The sequence below is a fragment of the Penicillium pulvis genome, assembly GCF_028828015.1.
Source record: "Penicillium pulvis strain IBT 33274 chromosome Unknown contig_7_segment1_segment0, whole genome shotgun sequence".
NCBI lineage: Eukaryota > Fungi > Ascomycota > Eurotiomycetes > Eurotiales > Aspergillaceae > Penicillium > Penicillium pulvis.
The window spans coordinates 3,556,293-3,583,017 of record NW_026643079.1 but is presented as its reverse complement, the minus strand read 5'-3'; the positions used below and the strand labels follow the sequence as shown (position 1 = coordinate 3,583,017).

General features: G+C 50.7%; 9 protein-coding genes across 9 annotated transcripts; 6 read left to right on the top strand and 3 right to left on the bottom strand.

The window, feature by feature from the left end:
• Positions 1–221: 221 nt before the first annotated feature.
• On the top strand, positions 222–3,718 carry ireA (bifunctional endoribonuclease/protein kinase IRE1; the record flags this gene model as incomplete). The annotated part of the gene is made up of 2 exons (XM_057068874.1): positions 222–3,193; positions 3,262–3,718. 2 exons carry the CDS (start codon positions 222–224, stop codon positions 3,716–3,718), a joined length of 3,429 nt encoding a protein of 1,142 aa, XP_056919729.1.
• Positions 3,719–4,211: 493 nt separating this feature from the next.
• On the top strand, positions 4,212–6,080 carry N7503_009326 (uncharacterized protein; the record flags this gene model as incomplete). Its single annotated transcript, XM_057068873.1, has 2 exons — positions 4,212–4,497; positions 4,559–6,080. Exons 1-2 carry the CDS (start codon positions 4,262–4,264, stop codon positions 6,078–6,080), a joined length of 1,758 nt encoding a protein of 585 aa, XP_056919728.1. The 5' UTR covers positions 4,212–4,261.
• Positions 6,081–6,165: 85 nt separating this feature from the next.
• Positions 6,166–6,771, top strand: N7503_009325 (uncharacterized protein; the record flags this gene model as incomplete). Its single annotated transcript, XM_057068872.1, has 2 exons — positions 6,166–6,401; positions 6,456–6,771. 2 exons carry the CDS (start codon positions 6,166–6,168, stop codon positions 6,769–6,771), a joined length of 552 nt encoding a protein of 183 aa, XP_056919727.1.
• A 624-nt stretch (positions 6,772–7,395) lies between these two features.
• N7503_009324 (threonine/serine exporter family protein) lies at positions 7,396–9,861 on the top strand (the record flags this gene model as incomplete). The annotated part of the gene is made up of 1 exon (XM_057068871.1): positions 7,396–9,861. One exon carries the CDS (start codon positions 7,396–7,398, stop codon positions 9,859–9,861), a length of 2,466 nt encoding a protein of 821 aa, XP_056919726.1.
• A 662-nt stretch (positions 9,862–10,523) lies between these two features.
• On the top strand, positions 10,524–12,077 carry N7503_009323 (MATE family efflux transporter; the record flags this gene model as incomplete). Its single annotated transcript, XM_057068870.1, has 2 exons — positions 10,524–11,121; positions 11,182–12,077. The coding sequence occupies 2 exons, from the start codon at positions 10,524–10,526 to the stop codon at positions 12,075–12,077; spliced, it is 1,494 nt and encodes a 497-aa protein (XP_056919725.1).
• A 994-nt stretch (positions 12,078–13,071) lies between these two features.
• N7503_009322 (uncharacterized protein) lies at positions 13,072–15,733 on the bottom strand (the record flags this gene model as incomplete). The annotated part of the gene is made up of 4 exons (XM_057068869.1): positions 15,490–15,733; positions 14,805–15,438; positions 13,271–14,721; positions 13,072–13,247 (listed from the first exon to the last, which is right to left on the bottom strand). The coding sequence occupies exons 1-4, from the start codon at positions 15,692–15,694 to the stop codon at positions 13,072–13,074; spliced, it is 2,466 nt and encodes an 821-aa protein (XP_056919724.1). The 5' UTR covers positions 15,695–15,733.
• Positions 15,734–16,186: 453 nt separating this feature from the next.
• N7503_009321 (LEA domain protein) lies at positions 16,187–19,789 on the bottom strand (the record flags this gene model as incomplete). The annotated part of the gene is made up of 2 exons (XM_057068868.1): positions 16,187–16,708; positions 16,766–19,789. 2 exons carry the CDS (start codon positions 19,787–19,789, stop codon positions 16,187–16,189), a joined length of 3,546 nt encoding a protein of 1,181 aa, XP_056919723.1.
• A 4,506-nt stretch (positions 19,790–24,295) lies between these two features.
• On the top strand, positions 24,296–25,234 carry N7503_009320 (uncharacterized protein; the record flags this gene model as incomplete). Its single annotated transcript, XM_057068867.1, has 1 exon — positions 24,296–25,234. One exon carries the CDS (start codon positions 24,296–24,298, stop codon positions 25,232–25,234), a length of 939 nt encoding a protein of 312 aa, XP_056919722.1.
• Positions 25,235–25,433: 199 nt separating this feature from the next.
• N7503_009319 (DUF3602 domain-containing protein) lies at positions 25,434–26,324 on the bottom strand. The gene is made up of 3 exons (XM_057068866.1): positions 26,229–26,324; positions 25,967–26,170; positions 25,434–25,901 (listed from the first exon to the last, which is right to left on the bottom strand). The coding sequence occupies exons 1-3, from the start codon at positions 26,266–26,268 to the stop codon at positions 25,744–25,746; spliced, it is 402 nt and encodes a 133-aa protein (XP_056919721.1). The 5' UTR covers positions 26,269–26,324; the 3' UTR covers positions 25,434–25,743.
• Positions 26,325–26,725: the final 401 nt, after the last annotated feature.

Below are 26,725 nucleotides of genomic sequence, written 5' to 3'. Positions count from 1 at the left end.
TTCTGCTCTCTAGTCGTAGCAGTTTCCTATCTCAGCCCTGTCATCCAACTGTGGGTGGGGGACGATCCGCTATCCGAGTTCTCGATTATTTGCTCCACATTCGCCATCTATCCAAACCAGCCACTCCAATCTCCTCCTGCCTCGACGTATGCGATCGACCGCCTGTGCTCTAAAGCCTTCGTTCTTCACACTGGATTGAACCGCACTGCTGAAGTTCCACGATGCGGTGGCGGTTACCGGGCGTTAGTTCGACCCTCCCCGCCAGCGTCGCCCTTCTTCTCCTCCCAGGCCTGGTTGTTCCGCAGCAGCACCCAGAGTCTTATGACTCCGCTCCTCGAATCTCCGTGCCCCTAGCGGCTGACGGAGCTGCATCTTATTCCAAACATACAGTCTCCGCGGCTGTACCTCCCATCGTGAAATCCAACGATGCGAGCGCCCTGGCAACTCTGGCTCTGGCGGGCTCCGGCCGCGCCGTTCGAGCCCCTCTCACCCAGACTAGCAGTACAGCTGCTGGTCTGGCGTCGCAGCTTCACGCGCGGTCCTTGCAGGACTGGGAGGTTGAGGACTTTGTCCTGTTGGCGACCGTTGACGGAACCATTCACGCTCGAGACCGCAAGACCGGTGCTCCCCGCTGGGCCCTGGAAGTGCCCAGTAGCCCAGTGGTCGAGAGTATTTACCACCGTGCCAATCGGACCAGTTTCGATGCGACCCAACCCGAGGACGACTTCCTTTGGATCGTGGAACCCAGTCAAGATGGAAGCTTATACATCTACAGCCCAGGTCCCGAGGCAGGACTGCAAAAGCTTGGTCTGACGGTCAAGCAATTAGTCGACGAAACACCATATTCCGGCATTGAACCTGCCGTGACATATACTGCCCGGAAAGAAACAACTTTGTACACGATTGACGCCCGCACTGGAAGCATTTTGCGGGTCTTCAGCTCTCGTGGACCATTCCAGGCTGGTCAAGAATGTCGCAAGGTAGACGGACAAGATGTGGACCCGGAGGAGTGCGAAACATCCTCCGGGACATTGGTCCTTGGCCGTGTGGAGTATGCCGTGGCTATCCAGAATACCGAGACGGGAGATCCGATCTGTACCTTGAAATACTCCGAATGGGCGCCCAACAACCGAGACATGGATTTACAAAGTCAGTACTACCGTACAATGGACCTAAGTCATGTCTATAGCATGCATGATGGTGTTGTACTGGGCTTTGATCACTCACGGATGGTACGCCCTCGTTATACGCAGCGCTTCCAGTCCCCTGTGGCTCGAGTATTCGATGTGGTGCGGCCCACTAACAAGGATGCTCCCGACGCTTCAACCCCATTAGTACTTCTGTCTCAACCACTTCAGCCACCGGACCCCGACTACGGCACCTTAGACGATGACCGAGACATGCGTGTGTTCATTGATTCGACTAGCGCGGGTGGATGGTTTGCTCTTTCCGAGGAGACTTACCCTCTGGTCACTGGTCGTGCCCCCATGGCTCAATGTTACGAAAAAGACTTTTTCCGTCGAGGGCAGTCACTGATGAGCCTGACGCCGCATCAGCAACGAGATGCCCTGGCTGGTGTTCATTCGTTGAATGGCCCACAAATCCGGCCTTCCATTCCCCGACTGGGAAGCTCCACAACTGAACTTTCCAATGACACTCCACGAGAGGTTTCACGCAGCCCATCAGAGCTAGCTCTTCCTCCTGCTCTGCGACACAGCGCTATAATTCGCAAAAGCTGGGACAATGCCCTCGACATCGTTGTCACTCTTGTTCTGCTCTTTATTGGTACATTTATCTACTTCAACTCGCATCATATTCGGGACCTCGCCAAGCAGAAGCTCGATATTAAGAACATTATCAACTCAAATGACAAATCCTCTCTCTCGACCCCAACTACCCCGATTATCGGTACGGCCCCGGATCTACCCCGCGCACCTACCCCTCGGCCGATGACCGATGTGACTGTCGATGTTGATTTGATCGACTCTGGGGAGGCCACGCCGCGACCATCTCGGGACCGCAGTGTACCACCGGATAGGACACCCCGGGTGAAGATTAGCGAGCCTGATCGTGAAACAGAAGAAGGCGATCTAGACGAGGGAAGCCAGAATCCCGATAAACCAGCGAAAAAGAAACGTTCGCGTGGTACACGAGGTGGCAAAGGCCATAAACGCAAGCCAAAGCCTGGTATCGAAGGCGAGCTTAGAGAGCACTCTGATCCGGGAGTCGAACTTCTGAATCGTCCAAATTCACAGTCCCGGCTTGAGTCCGATGCCCGCTTTACTCAAAATGTATCAACTGAAATAGTGCAACCGGACGGGGTAGTTCGCATTGGAAGACTAGAGGTATATACTGATATTGTGCTTGGACACGGCAGCCACGGAACCGTGGTCTACCGCGGTACTTTCGATGGACGAAATGTGGCTGTCAAGCGCATGCTCATGGAATTTTATGACATTGCCTCACATGAGGTAGGTCTGTTACAAGAGAGCGATGACCACCACAATGTCATCCGTTATTTCTGCCGTGAACAAGCAACTGGGTTCTTGTACATCGGTCTAGAGCTCTGTCCGGCGTCTCTCCAGGATGTCATTGAGCGCCCTGTTCAATTCCCAGAGCTGGTTCAAGGTGGCCTTGACATGCCAGATGTTCTTCGTCAGATCACGCAAGGAGTCCGATACTTGCATTCGCTCAAGATTGTTCATCGTGACTTGAAACCTCAAAATATCCTGGTTGCCATGCCTCGTGGGCGAACGACATCGCGGGCCATTCGCCTCCTCATCTCAGATTTTGGTCTGTGCAAGAAACTGGAGGATAATCAAAGTTCTTTCCGAGCCACTACTGCTCACGCTGCTGGAACGTCTGGCTGGCGTGCCCCGGAACTGCTCGTCGACGATGACACTGGACCCTTGAGTCTTGCATCCCAGCACACTGAATCCTCTGAACCCGCTGTCGTTGATCCCCAGACCAATCGCCGCGCCACTCGTGCCATTGATATCTTCTCACTCGGCTGCGTATTTTATTACGTGCTGACTCGGGGCAGCCATCCGTTCGATAAGAATGGCAAGTTCATGCGAGAGGCCAATATCGTGAAAGGTCACTTTGATTTGCAAGAATTGGATCGCTTGGGTGATTATGCCTTTGAGGCAGATGACTTGATTCGTTCCATGTTGTCTCTCGACCCACGCCATCGGTATGCTTTAAGCCTTTTACACAAAACAGTACATATCCCGATACTAATGGTTTTTTCCTCCCATATAGCCCCGACGCCAGTGCTGTCCTGATGCACCCCTTCTTTTGGGCCCCCTCCGACCGGCTTAGCTTCTTATGTGACGTATCGGATCACTTCGAGTTTGAACCGCGCGACCCCCCATCAGATGCACTGCTCTGCTTGGAGTCGGTAGCCCCGCAAGTTCTCGGACCTGACATGGATTTTTTGCGCCTGCTCCCTCGCGATTTCAAGGATAACCTAGGCAAGCAGCGCAAGTACACTGGTTCTCGAATGCTGGATCTACTGCGTGCTCTCCGTAACAAGCGCAACCATTACAATGACATGCCGGAGCACCTGAAGGTGCATATCGGTGGACTGCCAGAAGGTTATCTGAACTTCTGGACTGTCCGTTTCCCTAGTCTCCTGATGAGTTGCCATTGGGTCATTGCTGAGCTGCAATTGACTAGGATTGATCGGTTCCAGCGGTACTTCCAGCCGCCGGAGTAGTCATTTTCAATGTTCAAATCTTGCATCTTAGATACATAGATAGACCAAATACAGAAAACTGGAAACTTGTAATTTTATACTACCTAGGTACACACCTAGGCATCTACTGAAAATATATTGCCCACCTACCTATGGGGATGCCCTGAGCTCTGAAGAGTGACAGTCGTACTCTGGCCATTACCATCAAAGCCCTCCAAACACATTAGCTGATCATTTCTTATACAACGCCCGAATGAATCTATCCTTGTACAGTTTCCTCATATCAATCTCAAGTGACTGGTAGAACTAGCGGTAATGATTTCCTCCTATTGGTCTTCTCTTTTTGATCCATCAATTGAACTGAGGCCTGAGGCATCAAACGCGAATCCCCGCGTCTTTTCCTTTGTCGCGTTTGACCTTTTACTTTTCCCCCATTGACACGACACTAACGACCTCGTTCTTTCACATTTTGTTCACATGGCCGAGCCTGCTACCTATTTCTACTGCTCGATCACCTAATTTAATCTAACTTTTCTCCACCTCGCGCAATCGCAACCGTCCCCCATGGTCTTCCTTCGTTTAGAAGTCCGGGTGTACCCGCGGGAGCAAGAGCAAGTTCCCTCATGGTCGGGGTCCCTGCGCTCAATCTTGCCTAATAAGAAACCAGATTCTGAGGATACCAACACGATAAAGAGCTTCGCAGGGCTTTTGTTAACAGTGGAGAAGCCGGAGGAGCTATCGTTGGCTGATCTTGCTACATTGATCAAACAAAAATGGAAAGCGCTTCGCCCAAATTCCGAGTGAGTGAGAATGCAGAGCGATTGAAGAGAATAATAGCGCTGAACGTTCATTCTCCTATAGGCCTCTTGTTATTAAGAAACTACTCGATGATACAATGCCATTGATTGACCTCGATGCTGGAATGTCAGTTGAGGAGGTTTTCGTGAACCGCGGAAAAGCCCGCGCAGATGGCCACGACCAACGCGGCACCGTCCGTGTCATTCAAAAACCTCATGCCCATGCCCCCGAGCGGTTCCCTTCCGTCGAATTGGACTTTGAAGCGGCCAGTGAAGCGTTCACCCGGAAACGAAAGCATCAAACCCCCGAGAACGATGTACCGTCAAAGGAACCTCGGATAGAGGGTCAATTTGGCCGAGTGGCTCCTCAATCACCTAAAAGCCATACCTCAACCCGAAGACAGGAGCTTGGGCCATCCTGGACGAGTCCGCATCGCAGACCATCCAATGTGCTTCCGCCTAATAAGAAAGGACTAGGGCTCGGTATCACCAGTAGTCCTCCCAAGAGGCCCGACTACGACCGCCATGTTTCCTTCAGCGAAACCAGCACTCCAATTGCCAGGAACCCACCTAAGCCTTCCATTCCACGCAGTAGCCAAGGTCCTACTCCCTCTAGTAGCCAAATTGAAGGAATCGTTTATCCCCCTAACTTTAACCCGGAAAAAATTCAACAGTTGAAATCAGACCTGGAAAATGAGGAACGGGAGATGCCTGAGATTATCCAAAAGTTAAAGGATCCAAATACGCATACATCATTACTACCAATCTTGAGGGATATGCTTGATCTCCACGAGAGGATTAAGGCCCCAGCTACATCAAAGAGCAACAGAAGGAGAAGTATGGTGAAAACTGAACACAGGAAGAAACTTGAAGAAAAACGAATGGAATTGCATAAGCGTGAGGCTGCGCTTGCTGCTAAGTCTTTACAACCGCTTGAAGAAAACGGCCATGCGACATCCGAAATTGAGGAGTCAGTCGAAGTCTCGGACATTCCGGATACCGATGACGAAGTGACGAGCGGGGTCAATGGAAACAACGATCTCGAGAAGCCTGAAGATCAAAGCGACGAGAAGGCCATTGACAGTGATGAAGAAATGACGGATGCGGAATCAGTCAAAATGAATGGCCAACCTCAGACTGCGAACGATAAGGGTGAATCGTCAGAGGAGTCCGAATCGTCAGAGGATTCAGATTCGACAGATGAGTCAGAACCCGAAGCAGATCACTCAGTCAAATCACCTTTGGACGAGGGAGCTGCAATCGTTGATGACAGTGACGACGAGCCAGAATTGCCAACAAACCATCAAGCGAAAGCATCTGTAGATGATAAGACCGGAAACGTTAGCGATGACGGTGACGAGGAGCCAGTCTCGACAAAAATGCAGCAAGTACAAACACTTGCTGAAGATGAGGCTGGGTCTGATGGTGATACCGAAGACAATGACGAGTCAGAATCGGCAACAGAGAACCTCGCCAAAGCATTAGTGGATGATGAGGCTGATGTGGATGATGATGGCGAAGAGCATGAGGAAGAAGAGCAGGAAGAAGAGCTGGAGGAGGAGGAGGGGGAGGGGGGGGGAGGATGATGGCGAGGAAGAGGTGGAGGACAAAGACATTGGCGCGGATGAAGGATCGGACGAAGAGAGCAGTGACTCTCAAGAGGACGACAATATGTCCGAATCGGAACAAGAGAATGCGCTCAATGAGAAGAGCGGGGCGACCATCAAAGACAATGATGAGACCGGCAAAATCGAACACACGAATGGGACTGAGACGGTCGAAGTCAAGACAACTGCTGGGCCCGCAAAGCTCCCCGAGAGAAACAAAGTTCAACAGCCAGTCCAGGACAGCTCTTCCTCTTCAGAAGACTCGGAGAGTGAAGATGAACTTGACCTCTCCAAGTTTGGGTATGCTAGTTTATCGTCTTGCCTAGTATCATAGCCGCTGACCTACAAAACTAGTCGTTCTTCCATTCCTGGTCCCTCTGCCGCCACTGCCAAACCAATTGAGCAACCTCTGCCGGAAAAAACCACTCCACGAGTGACACCAAGAAGAACATTGAAAGGTCTCCTCAAAGATCAAAAGGATCAGCAGGCACGCAGGGCGCAACAGCCCCCGATACAGCACAAAGCTATCAAGTCTGCTCCTACCCCGAAGAAATCTAGCATTTACTCTGTGTCCGATAGCGAATCCGAAAGCAGCAACAGTGATGGACCCGGTGGTGACATCCTCGCCAACGGACAATCTGGGAAACTCCGCCAGCCTTGGAGCCGATAAGCATCTATTCTTGAGCTTTTTTTTTTTTGTACTGGATGCAAGTTCCACGTCTTGTGATATCCCTTTCTTTTGATGTTTTTCATATCTCTCTCGCATGGCAATGGCAATGTCGGCGTTATTTTCATCTAAGTCAGACTTGATCTCGCCTCTCGGCATATAAAAAAGCGGGTGTACATAGCCATTACGCAACCTACCTTGTTCTAGGTAGTAAGTAAATACAGAAGCCGACGGACAATTGTTCCGCATGACAAGATTCATTGGCCCATGGCGAGCGACGGGAACAGCTTCCAAAGTTGAAGGGTATTGCCATTTGTTTGGCGCACCTGAAGTATATACCGAGCAGGGGCGCTTATGAGCTCATGTCACTGAAATCGACACTTTTTGAATTGGAACATCGGGCCCGGTGTTCAACCTATGAAATCCGACTTTCAAAGGTTCCTCTATCACTTCGTAAATATATCCTTGCGTCGAATCATCGTTGTTTGCCGACTGCTTTTTTAAATCCTGGTAGGTCTACTCTTTACCTGAGTATCCCAGCAATACTGATTATTCCAGGAAATCAGCCATTAGGACTGCCCCTGTCGTTGAGGGAGTGAAGACCGATTATCTCAATATCTGGCCCTCATGTCTAGTCAGGAGAGTGGTAGCAACGGCTCGTCGACCGAAGGCGGCAGCGATAATGATGCGGATCGGCCAGAGGCAACAGAGGGTCTTGATGGAAAGTATCATGGACACGACAAAAGCCAAGGGGAATCACCGACACCGCGGGTACATTTCAGATCGTCCCCCAGCTTTGCAAACAATGTACCTCGTCCATCGCGGCATGAAAAGTCTCGTTCTGAGGACCGACCTCATCCCCCTACAGCCCCCTATGCCCACGAGTCAGCGGATATCGCCGACACGCCACTTTGGGAACAAGCTCAATGCACTGGTCAGGCCGGAGTAGCTCCAGACGAAAAGGCACCCGACGAACCACCGGAACAAACACAGAATATCAGGACTATCCTGAACACATTCAGTATCAACACCGCGAAAACCCGCCTTCGTTCGGCAACGTCAAGCTTCAAACAGCGGGCTTCGCGCCTAGGCGACCGGCTAGGTCGACCTACAACCGGAGGTGATGACCTTGGGTCGGGTATGTACCATGCAGACTGGGCGACCGGCAGCGAGCCTCCAATGTCGGATGTGACCGACGATAAGCACAAAACTTATGAAGAAAAGCGTCAGCATCAAGCGACAAGTAGTTCTGAAGCACATCGACTCGTCCGCGACCTGACACAGGACCATTCCGCCAAACGGCGCAAAACTCGAGGGCGACATGGTCCAGGGAACGTAACCGAATTCGTGGGAGGTGAACACGAGTCGAGCCTTGACTCGGGCCTGCGTTATCGATCTGGGGGTGGAGGTGTGCTGTCACAGCTGATCAAGCTCAATGGCGGACAGCAGCAGCACCAAGGAAGCACATTCAGGACCCCGAGTCAATCTTCGGTCGAAACTACATCCAGTAGTGCATCTTCGACGAGTCAGGGACCACAATCAAAAAGAAATATACCAAAATGGTACAAGAGGCCATCCAACACATCAACTTCCACGTTGATTGGGGCGAGCAGCAGTCTGAGCGGAGCGAGCACGCCGGTTTCAAGTGAGGTCATGTCGGCAGCATCCAAAAGACGTGGCAAACAGCTAGATCATGGACCTCGACTAGAAGACGAGATCCGAGTCACTATTCACATCGCAGAGATCATCTGCCGACAGCGATATATCATGCAGCTCTGTCGGGCATTGATGCTATTCGGAGCACCAACTCATCGATTGGAAGAATATATGCAAATGACATCCAAGGTACTTGAGATCGATAGTCAGTTTCTGTATTTACCGGGATGCATGATCATGTCATTCGATGATCCTTCGACGCGAACAACGGAGATGAAACTCGTCCGAGTCGGGCAGGGAGTGGACCTAGCGCGTCTCTCAGATACTCATCTCATATATAAGAATGTTATCCACGACGTGGTTGGGATCGAAGAAGCAATTCAAGACCTAGACGAAGTGATGAACAAGGGGCCACGCTACAACAAGTTCATCGTTGTTATGGTATATGGTCTAGCTACGGCCACTGTTGGTCCTTTTGCGTTCAACGCCCGACCTATTGACATGCCGATTATCTTCATCAATGGGTTACTGGTCGGGGCCATGCAACATCTCGCAGCACCTCGATCTGTTCTCTATTCCAATGTCTTCGAGGTGACGTCGACAGTATTGACATCATTCATTGCCCGTGCCTTTGGAAGCATTCCATTGAGGACCATCGATGGTAAGCGAGAATATCTCTTCTGCTTTTCTGCGATCGCACAAGCTTCAATTGCGTTGATTTTGCCTGGATTTCTGGTACTATGTAGCAGCTTGGAATTGCAATCGCACCAGATCATCGCAGGCTCGATTCGAATGGTGTATGCGATCATTTTCTCATTGTTTATCGGATATGGAATCACAGTCGGCACCACAATTTATGGCCTGATGGACAACAGCGCCGTATCTGACCTCAGTTGCCCCAAGACCGGATCATTTCCAAACCCCTATGTCGCGCGGTTTCCCTTCGTATCCATTATGATCGTGTGGCTCCTCATTATCAACCAAGGGAAATGGAAACAATTTCCGCCAATGGCCTTTATTGCCTTGTCCGGGTACACGGCCAACTACTTTAGCACCAAGCGACTCGGATCGAATTCGCAAGTTGCCAATACCGTTGGGGCATTTACGATAGGCATGCTGGGGAACCTCTATAGTCGACTCTGGCACGGTCATGCCGCGACAGCTATCTTACCGGGTATCTTTATTCTTGTGCCTTCTGGCCTTGCAGCGACTGGGTCATTGATCACGGGCGTGCAGTCTGCCGATGAAATCCGGCAAAACGTGTCTTCTCATTCCTCGTCCAGTAATACGCCTGGAGCTGGGTTGAGCAGTACCTCGGTGTTCACTTTGGGATTTGGTATGATCCAGGTGGCAATTGGGATTACAATTGGTTTGTTTATAGCAGCCCTGATTGTTTACCCATATGGGAAACGGAGAAGTGGGCTGTTTAGTTTTTGAGCTGGATATGAGATGTTTACGGCGCATATGTACCATGACGCCATAATTTCTTACAGCCTGAGGTCGAGACCAGCTGGTGGAATTATGTAAAAGAGACTAGGAAACGAGAAAGGCATTCGCGATTGGTGCTACATGGTCTTAGCTGCAGATGTAGTGGAGCAGAGGGAGAAGTTGATAGGTCGATCACCTGCACAAGTGGAACACTCCATACCTATTCAGGTATACGATGTTGATCCAAAGCCATGATCCACTTTGCATGAACCAAAACCTGCTCTAGCTGTCAGTCTGTGCCAATTTTTAGGTTCGATCGATCCGACGATGGTTCCTTGGATGGATGAAAGCCCAGCATGTCGAGCGGTTCATTGCATGAAGGGGCAGATTGATTCTCATGCCATCGACAGTCAACTTATGCAAGCAGGTGGAGTGATTCTCCACAGTTGGGCATCTTGACCCTGTTTTAATTGAACTAAGATCTGTCGATCACTAATGTACGCAACTATTTAGAAGGCTGGCATTCAGCTCTCGTCTCTCTCTCAAGTCTCCCCCGCCCCTACTCCACATACGCGTTCGAACTGCCACGCCACATGAACTCTCCATAGTGGGAACACTTTCTTTGCCTTTTCGGCTGCTGTTTCTTCCAGCGTCTTTGTCTTTGGTTCATCATGTCGCGTGCCAACGCCCAGCCCGATATAGGCGCTCCGCCAAATGAGATCACCTCGCTAATCCCCAAACCGACCCCAAATCCGACCACATGGAGCGAAATCGAGGCTCAAAGAAAATGGTCGACTGCTCCGGCCAAATCGTTGCTCGCAGAATGCTGGCAGTTGCTGAAGGACTCTTTACCCGTGATATTTGGATACACATTGCAAATGAGTCTACAAACAACAACCGCGATCATTATAGGGCAATCATCTCCCATGAACTTGGCGGTCGCTGCTTTTGCACAGATGTTTGCACTGGTGACTGGATGGATGATTGCGCTAGGAGGAACAACAGCTCTCGATACGATTGCGTCCTCGACCTTCACAGGGAGCGAGAATAAGCACGACCTTGGAATTCTACTTCAACGGGCACTATTCGTTTTGTCTCTGTTCTTTGTCCCAGTCGCCATTCTCTGGGCATGCTCCGACTCTGTTTTCCAGGCGCTTGGCCAAGACCCGGAGCTTTCCTACCTGAGTTCCCAATATCTGACTGTACTGATTCCAGGTGGACTGGGATATATCTTTTTTGAAGTCATGAAGAAGTACTTGCAGGCTCAGGGTAAGCAGACTGGCAGCCATCACGTTGGAACCTCCTGCTGACCACTCTCCTATTCGACAGGTCTCATGAGAGCCGGAACGTACGTTATGTTAATCGTCTTACCGTGCCATATTGCAATGACTTATGTGTTCTGTTATACACTGGATATCGGTCTACTTGGTGCCCCTCTGGCCTCCGATATCTCATACTGGCTTGCATTTGCACTACTGGTCTTACACAGCAAATTCATCGCTGGAGCTGAGTGCTGGGGCGGATGGTCATGGGCGGCTTTCGACAACATGTGGACATTCGTGCGGTTATCACTCCTGGGCATTATGCACATCGGAACGGAATGGCTGGCCTTTGAGATTGTGGCGTTGGCAGCAGGTCGTCTGGGTACGATCGCCCTAGCCGCCCAGAGTGTGATCATGACCGCTGATTCCGTGATGAACACAATCCCCTTTGGCCTCGGTGTGGCAACTTCATCTCGCATCGGTAATCTCCTTGGAGCCCGCAATGCAAAGGGGGCGGCACGCACGGCTCATATTTCGGCCTTTCTAGCGATCATCCTGGGATCGATGGTTTTGGCAGTGCTAATGGGAAGCCGCGACCACTTTGCCAAAATCTTTAACGATGATCCGAGAGTAGTGGAGCTGGTATCGGAAATCATGCCACTGGTCGCTCTTTTCCAAATTGCAGATGGAGTCAATGGAAGTTGTGGTGGCAGTTTGCGTGGTATGGGCCGACAGCACATTGGTGCTGTCGTGAATATTGTCAGCTACTATTTCTTTGCCCTGCCGCTGGGTATTTATCTGGCCTTCCATGGCTGGGGCCTGAAAGGCCTCTGGGTTGGCCAGTGTGTTGCACTCTACTGCGTTGGAGTCGTGCAGTGGATCATCGTTGCTTGTAGTCGATGGGACAAAGAGGTGATCAAGGCATTCGATCGTATGGATGCTCATGATGAGCTAGTCTCGTAGAAGGAGATAATGAGAAGTCAACTAAGAAAATGAAGCAAAACAAAAGCTCTGGAAAATGAGAAGCCCTGGATAGACATCCTTTCTGTCATACTAATTAGGCCATGCCGTTCTCGAGATAAGATCAAGGCCACAGACAGAGAAGCCGAACGTGAAGCCGAGAAAGCATCGGACCTGCATGAAACAAGAAAAGCTTCAAATCGCACTTCCATTTCTTCCTCCTGTGCGATAATCACCGAATTGTACTGTTCGTATTGCTCATCGTTCTGATGGAAAGACCATGGCCCTGAAGTATGGAGGCCCGTTGGTACCCAGACAACATATCCCAATGTTGACGAGATCAATTGCGTCAGCTCGAGCCAAATATGTTTAAGGAGAAGCAACATTGATTCGGTCCATTCATTTCAGGCCAGAGAGTCAAAGTATACTCAAAGCGTGGTGGGGAAGAATGGTATGCAGAAGCATAAAGTCGCTCATGTCGGAGTCTGATGGCTGAAGGTAGACATTGACGTACATTGTGGGTGTAAGAGATGAAGTAGTATAGGGGAACTGGTGATGGCCTGTACGGTATACCTCAGCGACTTGTCTACTTCTGTTGACTGGATTCGAAATCAGAAGCTTGGAAGCTGGAAAGTTTGTAGGTACTGGAAGACTTCGTGATGACGAATTCAAATGGTCCTCACTGATCAGTTAAGAGTGAGAGATGGTGGAATTGAAGAGAATCATTCAAGCGCACTCAATAACTATGTTGGAGCCATCTGTCTTGCCTCGCTACCTTGAGTATCGATTCTATATAGGGTTCTGTAAATCGAGAAATTTTTGCCCCATCAAGAGGTAAATGTGGAAAATAAAATGATACGAGATGAAGCGTCAAAAGGCCATATCAGCTTAGCACGCCCTGGTAAAGCGAAAGTGATGTGGGGTATCTCATGAATGCCATAAACATAAAGAGGCATAAAAGTCGTCACTATCAAGCGCTATGTACATGTATTCATGATCAAGATGGTAGATTCCAAATGAAATCCAAGGCACCGCCTTCGCACATGGGAAATTGGCTACCGCTAGTCATCCCAAAGGGTGCCATTGATGGATCAAAAGGCAGCGATAGCCAATCATCTGTCATATCGTTGAGAGATGGCATAAAAGCTAAATCCGAGGACAGGTCCTCGGGGGCTGGGGGTTGACTTGATTGGCACGATCGTTCGCATCGGGCCAAGCCGGAGGACCCATTGAAGATCGACTAGCAGCTCCTCGGTTGTTCTTGACAGCCTTGGAGGAAGCCAACAGATTACGACGCAGCCGTGAAACGTGCATGTCCAGAAGTGCGGCGTAGCGAGTACTTAAATGAACGTCATCCAGGGCATTGGACTTGAGCGCACTGATGCTATTTTCCAGTACCTCGAGTGACTCTCGGAGGACTGCCTCACGCGTGCCAAGACTGAGTGCTTTCATTAAGAAGATCGAAGCGCTAGTAACGCGCAAGATGATGCGCACGGGTGAGAATCGCAGTGCCCCGGTTTCTGCAAGCTGTGTGACTTTACGTAAGATCTGACAACAGCCATCGATAACCTCTTGAATATATTCGTAGTCGGTTTGTTCAATCGTCATCGGCCGAACCTCATCGAAGTTAGAGTCCGCGTCTGCCAGGGCACGCTCTACCACGGCTTGCATACCCACGGAGTGGGTATACACGCGGACAAAATGATACTCAATAAAAAGATCATTGTAGAAAGATTTATCAAGAACGTGGGGGTGCAGATACTTGTCTTTCCATTGGTTAAGGAGAGGCCGGAAATGGTCGAGAAGTCCAATGTACCGGCCACTGTGCAGCTGCTGGCGGGCAAATTTTGCAGATGGAAAGAACATATCAGTGACTGATTGTGCCAACTTGGTAAGCTCAATCCATGAGTCCATGAATGTAAGCCATGTGCTACCGGGCTGACTCAATCCTCGAGGCTTCCGCCCGCCGAGGACTGCATGGTTAAGGGATTGAGGGATCGGCGACATACACCCAATGCGCCATGCAAGTTGATTTATGTAGACATAAAGTAAACGCTGCACTCTCTGCCGCCGGAGAGCTATTTGCTCTTTCCACTGTGGATCCTCTTCCACGGACTCATCCTCCTCGGTCTCAAAGATACCGAGCTCATGTGCAAGTGAGAGAGCGCACCCAAGTAGCATCCAAGACATTTGGTCGGACCTTCTTGATGGCTCAATCATATCTTCTAACCATCTACTTGCGGAGCCATTGTTTGGGTCGGTTGATTCCGAGGGCTGAGGGCCCATGGAGATCAAATCGTCGTCCCAGCCATCCGTTTCCGGCGGGAAATGTAGTGATCGAGGATGCCACTCAGCCATTAACAGAAGGGCCTCCACAGTTCCAAGGCTTCGGATCTTGGACTTTGTTGCCTTTTCTTGCCCGAAGATCAGTCGCATTGTGAGCTGCTGGCAATGCTGCCAAAGCCGGTGGTGAATGAAAAAGTTCCTGGAGTCTCCCCCAGCGCCGGGGAGGATATGATAGCGGGAAGATATCATGAGAATGGTACAACATAGAACCGGTTCGCGGGTAATGAGCGTGTAATGATTCCGGTGGTTTGAGTAAAAGTCAGTAAGGATAGGAGATAGACAGGACATGTTTTTGAAGAATCTAGATTATGGTTAACAGAGTCGACACGTAGAGCCAAGAGAAGCTTGGAATGACATAGGAAGAAGGAAATTTCAACAACTCACAAATCAATGAACGTAGCTGCCTCTCGAGCGGTAAACCAACCCATCCTGACAAAGCGACACGCTTGCCAAATTTGAAGGGTATCTTGCGTAACTTCGGCCAAATCTACCGGGCGCGTGTTTCGGGGTACGGGCTCGAAGGGTATGGGGCTTTCAAAGTTCCGGGGAGTATTTCGCTCCTTCGCATTGACGTTGCCATTCTTTGAGTTACCTCCAATTGATGAAGTGGGCTCATTCTGGACATTGTCCTCTTGGCTTTGCGCTGTGGCTGCCTCGAACAGGATGTTGAGGGCATCATTACCGCTGGCGACGACCGTCCGCATCATAGAGCTCGCCAAATTCGGATTAGATCGATGGCGATGCTCATTTTGGGTATGCGGTGAAGTATGGTTCGCATGGTTTATTGGCTCGGTGCCAGGTCTTGGGCTAATGTTTATAGGGGGGCTATGTTTATGCTGCAGGGATGCTGAATGTCCGTTGAGCGCCCAGCCTGATTGGAAAGGGCTAGAGCCGGCATACTGAGCTGGCGATTGGTGATTATGGGTATACCTTCCGCTGGTTGTCTCCGGTGCAGCGTCTGATAGGTATTGCTCTGTGTGTGGAGATATTTGCTCATCGGTTTCTTCGATGGATCGAGCTTTAGGGCCGGTTAGGAACAACGGATCAAGTGTTTCCAGCTCTCACATACCACGTTTGCGGGACCTCTCCCAGGCCCGTTTCTCGGGGAATACACACTCTCTCATCTCTCGGCGACAACGCGCACAGGGTGGGCCGATCGGTAGGCCATCCGGGCCCGCACCCAAGTCGCACTTAGCCTTGCGTTGCCGGCAGGGTATGCATGCCTTGTAGGTTCGCTGATACGGCCGGTCCGGGCGGGAAGGCCTCGAATCCATAATGAGCCGTGCCGATCCGAGATCAGGATGTGAATCAGGAGATCGTGATTAGCAAGGATTGCCGCGAGAAGGAGTCGGGTGTTTTGGAGGGGAAGACGCGGAGGCAAGCGCCTACGTTAACCGACGATTTCCGCACACAATGCCGCTGATAAGGCGATAAGGCGATAAGATATAAGATAAACACAGAATCCGAAAGAGGATTAGATGCGTCTAGTATGCACAAATATTCCGGTCCTACCGGCTGACACAGGACACAATGAGGAAACTAGGTTTAGGACCTTACAAAACTATGATCAAGCAAATCATTGAATATAAATTTTGATAAAACATTTCAGAAACCAGAGGATATTAGGTACAAAGTACTACCTACACAATCGGAGAGGTAGGTATATCAAATCCGATCGCCCAGCGTATAAAGGAAACGCAAATAACCACAAAATAATACAGCCAAATGTCAAAAAAAGTGCTCCAAAACTGACACGCTCAGTAAAATCATTTGCCGCCCAATCCCAGAGCATCTGTCAGTCCACCAAGCCCCAAACCATTGACCAACTTGTCCAGTCCCAATCCACCAAGGATACCATTTAACAGTCCACCCAAGCCAAGACCATCCAGCAGACGACCAACCAATGACAAGACTCCATTCAAGAGGAGTCCAACAGCAGCAATGATCTGGAACAATGGCTCGGAGAGAAGAGACCAGAGAGGGCTAAGCTTCTTCTTGGCATGGGGCATGTCAGCAATCCGTCTCTTGCCGTTGTCGATTGTCTTAACGACAGTCTCAGTCAGAGTCTTGAGCAGCTCAGCCAGCTGATTCTCCTCGGGTGTGGCATCACGAGAAGAAGCGCGGGCCTTAGCAGTAGCAGCGATGCGACCATCGGGATCAAGGGCACGAATGGCACCGTTGCACTCTTGCAGGATTTTACCTCCCTGCTCTAGCAGGGGCTTGACATCCTTGACCAGCTTCTCCTCGTCAAGTTCATCCTTGGGAGTGCGGTCAGCCTTTTCGATTTTCTGTACAGACAATATATTAGCTATGAAGTTCACATTTCGATCACGACTGGAACTTACCTCGGAGATCATATCGCACACAGGCTTGACCTGATCCAAAGTCTGCCGAAGAATATGACACATCTTCTCAGCCAGCTGGCGGTCGTGCTCAGCCTTGGCTTGAGCTTCTTGCTCTTCAGGTGATGGACCTTCTTCCTCAACCTCGGGCTCAGGCTCAGGCTCCTCAGGCTCTGGAATGTTTTCCAGTAGGGTGCACTCGCCAATCTTGTTGCCGTCGTTGTCAACCACGTAACCATTGTCATCAATGGACTTGCCCACAAGGGTGGCCAGATTTCCAGAAGTCAGTTTTCCAATGAGGTTGCCATCAGCGTCGCGGACTTCTCCCTCCTTGTTGACCTTTCGACCAGACATAGGGTTGACATCGCGAGCCTTCTCCTCAGGCTCCCAGCGCTCAGCTTTGCCTATGGTGTTGCCGTTTTTGTCGACAACATCACCGTCCTCATCGACTTTGCGGCCAAGCAGGCGTTTAGCATCACCCTCAATGAGACGACCGATGATACGGCCGGCATCAATGACGACGCCATCCTTTCCAACTTCGGCATTATCGAATCCAAAGAAAGGACCCTCGGCCTTTTGCTGCTCGGCGCCCGGGATCAGCTCGGCGCGTCCGATAATCTGACCATTGTCACCCCAGATCTGGCCCTTGCCATCGACCTTGCGACCAGCAAGACGCTTGTCACCTTCGACAATGCGTCCGACGACAGCACCAGTGGCAGGATCGACGACATTGCCCATCTTGTTGACAACCTTGCCTTCGAGCAGCGACAGGTCCGCTTCTTCGGGGACCTCTTCCTCTTCTTCGGGGACCTCATAAGGCTCGGCGCGGCCCTTCACATTGCCATATTTGTCGGTAATCTCGCCGTCCTCATCAACAGCACGGCCGCGAAGTCTCTTCGCGTCGCCCTCGATGAGCTTTCCGACAATTGAGCCCTCCTCATCCTCAACGAAGCCATCCTTCGTGACGACCAGGCTCTCTAGACCGGCAAATGGACCCTCGGGCTTGTTTTCCAGCTCCTCCTCAGGGATGAGCTCAACACGACCAACAACCTTCTTGCCATCGTAGATTTCACCGTCTTCGATTTTCTTGCCGGCAAGTTCCTTGGGATTACCCTCGACAACTTGGGCAATAGGGAAGCCCTCACTGCCGATGACATACCCTGCCTTGTTGCAAGTCAAACCATTGAGCATGGAGAGATCAGGAGCAGCCTCCTCCTCGGGCTCCTCTTCAGGCTCGGGCTCGGGCTCCTCCCATCGCTCAGCGCGACCGATGACAGAGCCGTGACGATCGAGGACTTCACCATCTTCGTCAACACCGCGACCAAGAAGCTTCTTCGCGTCGCCTTCAACCAGCTTTCCGACGCGAGTCTGGTTCTCATCTTCGACAAAGCCTTCTTGGCCAACAACGAGACCCTCAAGGCCAGCGAATGGTCCCTCCTCATCCTTGCCGTCTTCGACGGGGAGTGCCTTGACCTTTCCGATCACATTTCCTCGGTTGTCCCAGAATTGTCCCTCCTTATCGAGGGTAGCTCCAAGTCGCGACAGCTTCTTAGGGTCACCTTCGATGACTTCACCGACAGGCTTTCCAGTCTCTTCATCGATGACGAATCCGCGCTTGTTGCACTTCAAGCCTTCCAGAGTGTCGAGTTCAGGAATGTGCTGGGTGGCTTCATCGACAGCATCTTCTGCGGCCTCAGGGTTGTCTTCAGCGGTTTCTTCAACGTCGTCCTGGGCTCCGTCGACATTCTCGTCGGCTGGGTCCTTAACATCGTCGACAGCATCTTTAGCAACACCCTCGGCGTCGACGTCGGCATCAGCGTCAGCATCGGCATCAGCATCAGCGTCAACATCAGCGTCAGCATCAGCGTCAACATCGACATCAGCATCCGCGTCGACATCAACGTCCTCGGCATCAACATCAGGAGCGGCTTCTTCAGCGGTGGACTTGGCTTGGTCGAGTCCTTCAGGCGCCGCATCTTCAGCGTCGGGCGCATCTTCTTGAGCATCCTCGGCTTCATCGGCAACATTGTCTGCATCATCCGTTGCGTCATCGACGGGAAGGCCGTCGTGGGCGTCCTCAAACTCGTCATCACCATCACCCTTGATGCCATTGACGTTATCGGTAGCGTCGCCGACAGCATCCTCGATAGCCTTCTGTTGCTCCTCAACCGGGAGAAGTTCCACTCGGCCGATCGCATCGCCTTCATCGTCAACGATCTCACCCGAATCGTTGAGAGTGTATCCGATGAGATCCTCGGGGTCACCTTCAACAATCTTGCCCAGGACCTGACCAGCAGCATTCTTGATCACACCGCCATCAGAGACAGGTAGACCCTCTAGCTCGGCCAGATCAGTGACAACATCCTGAGCCTCGCCGACCTTGGACTCAGCATCGTCAGGAAGGTTCTGAGCATCCTCGACGGCATCATGGAGGACATCAACGCGGCCAATCAAATCGCCATCTTCGTCGACGATCTCGCCGTCATCACCGACAGTCTGACCGACCAAGTCCTCGGGATCACCTTCCACCACCTCACCCAGTGGGTTACCGTCCTGACCCAGAATCTTGCCTCCGTCAGAGACGACAAGACCCTTCAGCGCAGAGAGGTCGAGCGGAGTAGCATCGGTGGCATTCTGGACTCCATTGTTCATAGTATCCTTCGTCTTTTCAGCAGAGCCCTTGGCCTTGCCAGACAACTCAGATGCAGCTCCACCAAGTGGGGCAGCTGAACCAGAAGCCTGAGATGCAGCATCATCGGGTGGAGAGATGGGTCGACGCTGCTCCGATGAGGGGGCCTTCTTCTTCGATTTGGGTGACGGGGTCTCAGGGATAGATACTTCGTCGTCTTGGATCGGCTTGGGCGACTTAGGAGCGAGCTTGCGGGAGGGTGTCTTCTTCACGGACTTGGGTGATTCAGTGACACTGGGTTTGGAGGCGGCGCTCGAGCCGGAACCTTTGCGGAGTTTGGTGGGAGTTCCAGCCTTCGAACCGAGCTTAGGGGGCTTGCTCACTGCAGGGGACGACATTTTGATGGGATGTGACAAATTTCAAGGTGAACGGATATCGGAATAATTTGAAATCAATAGCTGAAAAGGCGTAGAGTCTTTGACACAGTGACGTCGTGAAAATCGTATCAGCAAGGTGTAATGTACAATAGTATAGATGGAGGTAAAGTTTCGAGATAAAAGTAGAGATTCAAGGGGAAAGCGTATAAGATTCAAGAACTTTTGCAGTGACTTGAGAATTGGAATGTATAATGAAAGATTAGGAACTCATCGTGAAGTAGGCAAACTATATACCTTGCGACAACGTCCCAGGCACAGGGCAGAGCCTACTACGTCATGGTCGTTGATATCATCGCGAGACTTCATCTCTAAACCCAGTCGATCGATCCAAACCTTCTGCAGGGGGGTGCATAGTGGAGAGCCACCGGTTGATATTGATGTTATCATCATAGTGGGTCTGTCCGAATGGAAACGTGTAGGAGTGACGATCCCTGTGTCTGGCCACGCCATGTACCAATCAAGGTTGTGGATCCAAGAATTCCATGAGAGCATGTGGAGTACAGGCTAACATGACGCGGGCCATCGTGACACGAATCTGGGGTTGTAGGGGAAATCAGGCCGTGGGGTTCTCTGGTTTCCTGCGTCACGGCCTAGAATACGAGGTCAAATCTATTTCACTATTTATCTCTACTACTTTTAGTTATTTCCCCTTCCAATATGACGTGAAACCAACAGGGGCTTCCAAGGTTCCAGTGCATGTACCTCGAATGTATACTCCAATTTGACTCTAACCCGGTTATTAGCAGGTTACGACCCATGGGACCAAATTGGCCACCCTATATGGATCAAACACAACGAAGCGAATGAGAAGCCAGAGATGGATAGAAATAGATTTTTCGTAATTTGCCTCGAGCTGTCACTTCTGTGGCTGAAGGCTCCAAACTTGACTTATGACTGGTTCGTCATGTCGGACTGGTGCAGCATGAATTTCTCCGGTGATAAGCCTGGTCATCATTACATCAAGCGCTTGCTAGATCCGATGTTGTGCAGTGTTACTGTTCACGGTGCATCGATCGTCTCGTCTACAGAATACTGATTTGGTACTGGAGCAGTCGAGAAGACACTTGCTTTACTGGTCTGAATAACTCTTCCCTTGATTAGTATTTCCCGGGGAATTGATGTAGAATCCTGGTGGATAAAAGACGTAAACGCCACATGGAGAGCACGGGTCTCGGCCGGATGAGATCATGTTTAATCTATTTGAGTGGAGCCGTCAGCCACACAAGTCATCCTTGATATCATCGGCTCCAATTCAAGGCATGAGATTCTGACCGGGTCGGACCCCTGGTGCCAGGCCCTGGAGAAAGTGGTGAGAATCAATTTGACGAATTTTGAAAGTGAAAAGGCATGGCAGACCATCTTTTATAAAAGATCATGGCGGATCCGTGCTCAAATTTGACGCGTGGAGAGTGGATCTGGGTAAATCCCCGCTCGAATCAAAGTTTGGCCCTAGTGTCAACGGCGTAGCCAAGTTTTGGGGTCACAGATCACTTAGTGCAGCCCACTTTGGTTGCATCTTTTTTATTTTTCCTTTTTGGAAATTTATCTAAGTCGCATTATGCCCACTATCAACCCATCCCGATCGCATACCCTTTCAAACTACATCGGTCCATTCTCGCCTTACGGAAACCTTGACAATGAGATTTCATTGGATGCTAGTCTAAGCGCCGAAACCTCCAATCCAGATGCCGATAATTCTTGAGCACTATTACGAGGCGATACATCTGTCACGGCCCTATTTAACCGCCCTTTGCCCGAAACCAGCCCACGAGAAGCCACCAAGAAGCTCCGGACTACAGGGCACAATATTGAGAAGAAAATATCCCTACCATTGCTAGATATGGTATGTTGTACAGACATATGCAACAAGCCGATTGACCCGCAAACTGTGTCTGCCTATCAATTTTTGGCAGATTGCATCATAGGTGTCGCCGAATCTCGCCCGGTGTGTCGTACCATCATGGCGGGAGCATGTATGGGATACAAATTGATCACGAGACTTGACTAGGCTCAGATGTATCGTCTTTGCGCGGAACAAAACGCGACCGGGGATTCTAAAGTCAACGCAGCCGATATACCACATATGACATAATACAGCAGTCGGAGCCTCCAGTTAATGGCGAACACAAAATTTGTTCACTGGTTTTCTCTCCCCGACCAGGACCTTCAATCCGCTCAAGCCCCATGCGAAAGATGTGGGGCCATGGCGATAATCAGAGGAAAAAAGAAGGGCCTACGCAGCTCATCTTATAGTGAGTGGTGGACATTCGCGACCATTATTTCCTGGAAAACGGAAAGCTGGTTCGGCTTCCAATCCTCACCCCCGTGAATAGCACATATATGGCTTGGAAGTTGCACAAGAACAGATAACAGCCTTGTGGACACCTTGCGCTTATCACAGATAAACACGGCAATATTCTCTGTCGCCTTGTCACGGAAGTTCCGGACTTTATCACCTCAACTCGTGGGTTCGCGTCTCATTTGTCATACCGCTCTTTGACGGATTCCCGAACCGAGCATGCAATTGAAGCAATTGATACAGTCGCCACTGGATTAATGCGTGGACAGCTATCACTGGCTCTGATAAATGGGGCGACACCGCCCGCAACATGATCGAGAGGGGTGGGAGCATGGACCCACCATAAATAGCGCTGCTTTTACTCGATTCGGTAGGTCGTGGGGCACCGATCAGGTTCTCTCTGCAGCTAGTTGGGTAGCTGGAGCACTGCACGCATATCAGCAATTGACATCTGCCGGCCAACAACGAGTCACCCTATTGCCGGGATAGCGATTGAGTCCTTGTGTACCTAATCTGCATCGGAAGAATTTCAACTTACCGCGATCTCCACTTAGAAGTCATCAATCCGGGCCCACCTACCCGAAAACCTATTGGAGAAAAAGATCCAAGTATGGTGCACAGGCCACATGATGGACCGGGCTCGGAATATTCGAAGCATGGACACAAAGGCGTTCAGTTGTCGGGATGACATGCATATCCCCAAATCAGCAACTGGACGATCTCGCTGAATCACAATGCATATCTGGAATTTGTTTGGGGATCATGCGGTTTACAGGTAGCGTATGATACTTCCTAACAGAAGCCCCAGTGCATATACCGCATTCAGTCAAGGGGTCAGGGGTCCCTAGTCAGCAAGCTTACCTAAAGGAAATTACAGGCGAGGGCAAAGAATTGATCCCCTTGCTCGCTCTCACTAGCCCTACAGGCTACTGTAGATCAGAAAATTATGGCAGTGGCCCTATCGGGTAAGAGTAAGGGCATCGGTTGGAAGATGCCGGTGGCGCACGTTAATGACATAAGCTGGACAAGCTGCATAGTTAAGTCGGGACTATGCGGGAAAATAGAAGTCTGGTGGCATTCGAGAAGAAAGGTTAATAATGAAAGGCAACTATTTGACCATTTAAGGCTGAAACAGCCAAAGTGGAGGAAACAGATACCATAGCCGTATATCCCCAGGGACAAGATTAATGACTAAATATTATAACTGCAGTGGTATTCAACTTGGTTCTGAAATCCCCTGTGGCGGCAGAAGTGGGAAGTTCTGCTTTGACCATCTTGCGTTTGCCCCGATTTGGAAAACGCATGGCTCAGCGTGCTGAGTCATGCATGATGCGGATAGACTCGACCTATCAGGTTCATGTGGATCGATGCCCCTTTCCACCTCCCAGGCTTAACTCGAAACGGATTATGTTGATCTCCTTGTCATTGGTCCCTTTTACTTGCTAGCTTTACATTGGACCCAACTTGCAGGTTCGACATTACTGTAAATCAATAAACCCAGTCCCCAACCATTACTAAGTGGAGTTCGGTCCGATTATGTCATTCCAGTGAAGCTGCATTTGCCAAATTAGGATACACTATCTCTTAAATTTGTTTTTTTTCTTGGGGGTTCTGCAAGATGATCAATTCCCCTCTTGGATGTTCACCTAATGATGGCCCCACTGACTCTAATCGAAGCCATTTCTTTTGTTTGTTTTCCTTTTATATAGACATCTACGCAGCCAGAGAACGAACCAGGAAATGAAAAGATCGAAATCTCACCGCGATCCAATTAATGCCGTCAAGTAAGCGGGTTTGCCAGGGAACGTTGAGAAGCAAACACCAGGTAAGTTCCAACTGGGTGATCCGTGTGATCCGCGCCCATAACTCCTGCATCGTGACCCCTCGTCAAAAAGTGATTGGAATTTTCAAGGTCTTATTCTGACACTTACCACATTTAGTTCTCCGAGCCGAGCTGCTCTCACTATATAGATCGAAAGATGGTCGGCCAGACCTGTCGACCTCGCATGACTCGATTGGACACCAAAGCTCGGGGCTTGGCAGCCTCAAGAGGCTCGTCGACGCCAACTTCAGTCTCCCCGGAATTATCGCCGACTATGACCGCTGCAAGGCCTCATCCAGCTCATACCGTAGTGACAAAAGTCTGTCCCAGTACTTTGCCGGCAGACATGGAGGAAATACTGGGTCTGCAGGATCTCGAATTAATGATACACTGGTGCACCACGACATATCGTTCCATGGCCAAGGATCGTGCCACCGAGACCCTATGGCAAACAGTCATCCCTCGATTGTCGCTGGAATTTCCCTCTCTGCGACATGGACTATTAGCCTTATCAGCATTGCAGGTATCCGGGGCATGCACAAGCCCGGAACGCAGATGGCGATATTTGCTCGCGGCACGCGAATATCAGAGCCAAGCTCTGATAGGTATTCATCTCGACACGACACAAGAGCTCACCAACGCCCAATGTGATGCCCATTTCGCCCTATGCAGTGCCATGACTGTGTTCTCCTTTGCATATTGTTTGATAGACGATGGCCTGGAAGAAGATGACGAACAGGCAGAGATCCTGGATGAGTTTCTGGAGGTATTCCAGCTCACTCGGTGGCTCATAAGTGCCATGGTTTTATCCTTGGACCGCGTGGGCACCGGCGAGCTCCATTCGTTGGTTCGACCGGAACCAAGACGTGCTAGGTTGCCGAATATGTCTCATTTGGTGATTATAGGCCTGCGACGATATAATGAGAGTGAAGCCTTGCGGGACTCAGCCCACGAGAAAGAGACATATACCGAGACGATTAACCACCTGGGCACCTCCCTCGAACAATTGATGAGTGGGAGCGAGCCCAAAGATTTCGCTTTTTGCTGGACCTTTTATATTCCCGTTCGCTTCCCGGAACTGGTGCGTGAGCGCAAGCCCTTTGCACTAGTTATTCTGGCCCACTTTGCCGTCATACTGCACCATCTGCGGGAGACATGGTGGATGGGAGACTGGGCCACCCGCATTCTGAAAGAGGTTGTGGAGGGGCTGGACAGTGAATGGCATGACCTGCTCAGCTGGCCAGTAGATGCTATGGGGTGGTCTTTGCCGAAGGTGAAAGCTTGACACTATCCATAACTGGTGGGTTGCCATTACACCATCCACTTAAAGACTCGCGACTGGATTTAGTTCTATTTTGCAAAACTACCGTACCTATCACATGGGTACGACGACACATAATGAATCATCAAAGCGTTGTGATTAGGATAGATACCTAATCTTCATAGAGCATCTAACTACAAGCCCGACGCTAGATAACCAGTAGAAACAAGCCTTCGGAAGCCAACATGACACCAAGCGCCGAAACCAATCCCAGCGGACAAAGTGGTACCCGCAGATAGGAGTTGGGTAAAGATAAGGGGGAAAAAAACGAAAAGAAAAAAACACGCATATTAATACCAAAGATAAGAGATTCGCCCTAGCGCAACCCCGCATTAAGTACTGCCTGCAGCACTTCTGGCAGTTTCTTCCTTGCACTTTTCCCAAGTGACAAATGCTGTGTTGAGCGCAGAATAACCCGAGTACCGACTGGAAAGACACTACCGGAGAATCTATCGCGTCTATCGCAGAACTGACTAGGTCGAGGGTTCCTGATGCCGCAATTCCTGTCGCTCGTGTTCCACCTCCTTGATACGGTCCCTGTCTTGTGTGCGCACCCGCACAAGCTCAGCCTCCTGCAGACGAGCTCGCTCCTCCTCCTCGGCAGTAGGGATATAGGCATTGGCGACACCTCCTAGAAGAAAGAGAAAGAAAGATCAGTTTCCGAGCGTTTTGACTGTGTCCTGCATATCTGCATACCTCGGCCAGTATGGTGGGGGATCTGCTGCGCCCGCAGCGGTGGGGATTCCACGTCCTGACTTTCACGAGCAATCTCAGGTCGCTCGGGATCATTCTGAACCATGTTCCCTGAGCCTCCGCGACCGGTGGTATAGACTTCTTGCTTGATTGTTGGAGTGACGAGATCCCTCGGCGTGGTGGCGGACTGCTGGCGGGAGATGTTGCCTAGAGAGAGCAAGGTCAGGGCGCATTCCAATCGATGCCAGAACTTGGAAGTACCTACCAGCTCCGCCGCGACCGTATGAGATATTGCGACCAGACATGGCGATCTGGTATGGGATAGCGATCGAAGACGAGCTTGGAGGGAAAGTGGGGGGAGATGGCAGAACAAATTCTGGCTCCGCCTCGTGACCTTTGGTTGCCTGGATGTGCGTTGGATGAAATATGTAAGTGAGAGAGGATCTCTATGTCTGCTGAAAGAAGGTCCGGTCCTGTCAAGGGAAGAGGCGGTTTTCCTATGGTGTCTACCGCGGATGGTGCGCACCGGGTCCACTGAAATCTTTTCCGTGCCAAGAGCCCCCGATGAGGTCATGAGCCAAACGGCGGGTCGGGATCGATTGCTTTTGCCTATCTACTATCTCTCGGGATACAGCTGGAGACAAGCATATCTATGACACAAGCTGATAAGGAATGACATTCTGCTATAGGGCCAATGAGGTATTTCTTGAGCAGTTGCTCTTCTATTGCCCGGGCTTCTTACCGACACAGCACCCGAGCTGG